This window comes from Kryptolebias marmoratus, unplaced genomic scaffold (assembly GCF_001649575.2).
Source record: "Kryptolebias marmoratus isolate JLee-2015 unplaced genomic scaffold, ASM164957v2 Scaffold62, whole genome shotgun sequence".
Classification (NCBI taxonomy): domain Eukaryota; kingdom Metazoa; phylum Chordata; class Actinopteri; order Cyprinodontiformes; family Rivulidae; genus Kryptolebias; species Kryptolebias marmoratus.
This window is the reverse complement of record NW_023665796.1, coordinates 22,056-26,959: the sequence shown is the minus strand read 5'-3', so window position 1 is coordinate 26,959 and position 4,904 is coordinate 22,056. Positions and strand designations below refer to the sequence as shown.

Below are 4,904 nucleotides of genomic sequence, written 5' to 3'. Positions count from 1 at the left end.
CCAGCGCCCATCAACCGTCAGAGCGCCCATCAACCGTCAGAGCGCCCATCAACCGTCAGAGCGCCCATCAACCGTCAGAGCGCCCATCAACCGTCAGAGCGCCCATCAACCATCCCAGCGCCCATCAACCTGCATCCAACTGACCTGAACTTTCACACATTTAACATCAACTGGAACATTTATTTCTGCAGGGAACTGATATGATGCCCAAAGCTGAACTTAATGACAGCAAATATTTCAATAAATGTGGTAAAAAGTGACACACACACACACACACACACACACAGTCAGTGGCTTAATTAGCTGCAGGTTTTAATATAAATCTGAACTTATTTTACTGAATAAAACTGTTTTTGAATCTTAGTTTCATTTTAAAAATCAAAATGAAATGCTGCATTTCAATCAGAAGTTGTTAAATTATAATTGCGGGCCTTCAAACTGGTACTGCTACCAGTAATCAGAGTACTGGCAGTAATCAGAGTACTTCAGCTCATCAGCGAACATCACATCAGAAACACGTTTCATCTTTCAGCACGCTTCAGTGCGTCAGTGTCGCCGTGGCAACGTGTCCGTATTACATCACGGACCTGAAGCCGTCTGAGCTCCAGTCCTGCTGACGAAGACGAGTCCATTTCTGGTTGTTTTCATGTCCCAGATGGACGAGCTGAGTCAACGGACTGCAATATGTCCAACAGCCTCAAATGATCCGGAACCAGGAACCAAACACTGCTGCTGGAGTTTCAGCTCATGTTCTTCACCAGTAAACACTCCTCTTCATCACTCAGGTTCCAGGTTCCCCTCGCGTCACCTGACAGATCCGCTCTGCAGGGCGGAGCTTCATCATGAAGCTTCTCTGTCTTCTCTTCACGACTCCTGATCGTGTTCTCCTAAAGGTTCTTTTACAGACAACACTGATCCCCTCCAAAAACAGAACCAGAACCAACTCCACACCCTCAGCATCGTTCTGCCATCAGAGTTTATTCTGAAAGGAATATAAAGTGGAAACTACGGTTCCGGGTCGATCCGTTGGACAGCAGCACAGGTCTCTGTACCTGAAGCCGTTCCAGCTGTGGACAGATGTTTGTCACCCAAAACAAGAACCGGTCCAAAACCGCGAAGCAGCAGCTTGTTGTTATGCTGAGACGCGTTCATGAGCCTCGCAGGAGGGAAACCGACACAGGCTGGGCCAAGGTTCCTGATGGGTTCCCCGCAGAACAACCTGTTGGTGGAGGCTGCAGCGCCTGCAGCACCTGTAGCTCAAAGTAAAAAGCTTTCCTGTTCCTCATAGGTTGGAATAAAACCATGGGAATCCAGCCGGAGTTCCACCTGTCAGTTAGTGAAGACTACTGCAGAACGTGGAACCAAGGAGAACATCCTTCAGAATAAAAGTGTAAATAAATAAAACAGAAATAAAGGTTTAACACAGGATTTACCTGCTGACATGCTTCAGTTCTTTAATCAGAAGAACCCTGCTGGTTCTGACAGGCAGCAGAACGAACACGTCAGGTCAGGTCCAAACCAGCCGGAACAGAACCAGAACCAGAACCCGAACAGCTCGGACACGCAGCTGCAGGCCGCAGCAGCTCCACACACCTGTTGCTACCCTCCGAACCGCTCGGAACCCCTCAGAACCCCCCAGAACCCCTCGCTGACCCGCGGCTCTCACCGTTAATCAGCGGGTTGGACTCCATCTTCGCTCCCGTGTCCCCGTGTAGACTCACACCTCCTCCATGCTGGTTCTCCTCCTCCTCGGGTTGTTGTTGTTGTCGTCGCGGTTCTGTTTGCGTGCAGAACTGTCACAGCCGAACCGAGGAAGAGGAGGCGGAGGAGGAGGCGACGTTCAGCAGCTTTTCTCCCGAGCTGCAGGCGTTATGTAACCGCTCCGAGCTGCCGCTGCCAGCCGCTCCTGTCTCCATGCTAACAGGTCCGGCTGCAGGGAGACCCGGACCCGGCGGACCGTGGACGGATCCCCACAGACCCGACAGGGCTCGGGTTCGAGGATGAAGAGGCGCTCCGCGTGTGCGGAACAACTGAAGCGTTGTTCTGCCGCTAACAAACCTGCAGTCTGTTCCTCCAGGAGAACTTTAAACCGCAGAAAAAAGGCGCCTCGAAACTAAATGAGGTTTATTTCCCCGTTAAGTTTCAGTGTTTGTGCTGAAACCCCGGGCTGCTGCTGGTTTTTAAAAAGTTTCAACAAGTTCAAGGTTCAGTCGGAGCAGCGGCAGTTAGCCTAGCCTAGCCTAGCCTGCTGCCCCCCGCCTCTCCCGCTGCGTCAGCCCGGAACGGCGCCGCTCACTGCGGACAGACGCCGCAGAGTTCACCGGGGCCGCCCGCACGCGCCCGGCTCCGAGGAAAAGTGGTCCGGAAGGTCCGGAAGGCCCGTCCGGGTGGTTCCGGACCGGGTTCGGCAACAGCGGCAAACTCTGGAGAGTTTTTCACAGTTTGTTCCTGTTTACGCCTCCTCACTGGGCTTCATTACAATCAAAGTAACGGAAGTTCAATCCGGCGGGCTTCCGGTGGTGCCTTTCAGAATAAGAGTTTCCAATTCTAACTGTGAACAGCATTAATAAACATGGTTCAGGACTCACATAGTTCATTTCCTGCTTTGTTGCTTTACAGTTGATCAGTTTTTGAACACTTTCTTCTATTTTAGCCGTTCATATATCAAACATATTAGCTTGTTCAGGGGATGACCTTTTGTTTTTTGTAGCTTTCTTTTTAAATTTTAAACTATTCACAAATATTTTCCACAAAGAAACACACTGAGATCTCTTCAGTCCCTTCAAAGACATTCTCTTTGTAGTCTTCAACTGCTTTTTATGCTACTTAGAGCTTTAAGCTACCAGCCAGCTACTTTTAGGCTAGCCTTTTGCTACCTTTAGCTTTTATCTACTGTTCTTCTAATAGCTTTTAGCCTTCTGCCACTTTTAAACTAGCAGTTTGCTACTTCTAGCTTTTCCTTTCCTCTTGTTTTAACTGTCACACCTCAGTTTCAGCTACTTCGGCTAATTTCAGCACTCAGTTCTTCCTTTAGCTCCGTCCTGCCGCTTTAATTTGGCACGTTTTCTTCTTGGAGACATAAAAACAACCTGTAAACAGCTCATTCATGGAAAAAACAAAAAACAAATGAGAAAGGTTCTGCTTTTATTTTGAAGGGGAATCATTACTGTGTTTGGGTTTCCGGTTTTTGGAGGAAGCTTGACTGTGTTTCTGCGGCAACAGGATGGAGACGTCATCACAAGCTAATCTCCATCTGCTGCTGCCGAGGAGCCGCAGAGCAAGGCACCCAGCCCTTTCAAAGTAAAACTACATCCTGCTGAGCTGATCAGAACGAACAGCAGCTCAGGATGTTCAGACACCAAATATAAACGTTTATAAATAAACATCTTTAAATCCAGTTTTTAGCTTTCAGATGAATGTTTCTGACACATCACAGCTCTGCAGTTTGATCCAGAATCAAGAAAAGATCTATCAATAATCAATAATCAGCTGATTAATATAATCCACCTCACACCAGCAGCAAGAAACAGCTTAAAATTCAATATAGATTCAGGATTAAAGAAGAAAAGATGAGTTTATATTTAATAACCAAATGTCAGAAAAAATCAGTGAAATAACAACAGAAAAACCAGAAATGTTTCCATGACTATATCTGAAATGAAAATGTTCCGCAGGTTAAATGTTGAAAAGCCTCCTGTGATCCAGCCTGAAACAGAAAGCTGCTTCCTCCTTTCAGGTTGTTTCGAGAGGCTCTCAGCTCGGCTCTTCAGCTGCTCGTTACCGTGGAAACAGGCTCCTGATGAGGAGCAGCCGAAGGTCGTCGAGGCCGATGATCACATGTTCCTGTTCCAACAAACCTGTCACATTCGTCTCATGAACAGGTTGGCAGAAATGTTAACGTGTGGAGTTCTGTTCGACGATCGAACAGGAAGAATCACGTTTTTATGTTTTAGAGATAAAAAACATCCAGAAAATATTTAGTTCTTCACAACATGAAGAAACATGAGAGGAAATCATGAGAAAACAGACAAAACTCAAAACCAATCAAAATTATTTCTATTCTCTTTCACCAGCTTCTCCTCACTGTAAGAGACAGGGGACACCTGGACAGGTATCCGGTCCAACACAGGGACACCCGGACAGGTCTCCGGTCCGACGCAGGGACATCCGGACAGGTCTCCGGTCCAACACAGGGACACCCGGACAGGTCTCCGGTCCACCACAGGGATACTCACTGTTTGGAGGTAAAATCTGTTCCTGTCATCCTGGTTGAATCAGAGTTCAGAGGAAATATTTCATCCTAAAACTGTTTGTTTTATTTATAATCTTTGTAATTTTGTAAAAAGCTGAACTTTGTTTCCTTACTGATGATCAGATTCAGGCCTCAGCTGAGAAATAAAAATCCAATCTGTTCTGGAAGGATAAATTAAGGAAGTACACACCTCCAACAACCTTCGGCTCCAATAAATATTAAACTGAACCAAAACAAAAACAGGAAATTATTTCACAGAAACAAAATAAATTCTTCCATAAACACATTTCAGCCGTTTATTAAGAAAAATACATTTACAGTAAGAAAAACATCTGGTTACATTTTATTTTGAAGATCTCTCAGTGAGATGGACGTCCAAGTCTCTTTGAGCCACGTCAACACGAAGTGGACGTCCTGTTGGACTTCTGTCCATGATGTCCTTCGGTTCTCTGAGGAGAACATCCACGGCTCGGTTCTGCCTCCTCTTCATCAAGGAGCAGCAGCTTTATCAGACCAGGAGTCCCTGACCAGGAGTCTCAGACCAGGAGTCTCAGACCAGGAGTCCAGACCAGGAGTCCCAGACCAGGAGTCCCTGACCAGGAGTCCCTGACCAGGAGTCTCAGACCAGGAGTCCAGACCAGGAGTCCCAGAC

At 46.9% G+C, this 4,904-nt stretch overlaps 1 protein-coding gene across 1 annotated transcript in view; it reads right to left on the bottom strand.

Moving 5' to 3' along the window:
• Nucleotides 1-2,496, bottom strand: part of elk1 (ETS transcription factor ELK1) — a gene marked incomplete at its 3' end in the record, with an annotated part of 7,849 nt that extends 5,353 nt beyond the window's left edge. Inside the window, exon 1 of the mRNA XM_017404467.3 lies at nt 1,667-2,496. Coding sequence (XP_017259956.2) covers nt 1,667-1,691 — 25 coding nt within the window. The remainder of the gene's footprint in view (nt 1-1,666) is intronic.
• Nucleotides 2,497-4,904: the final 2,408 nt, after the last annotated feature.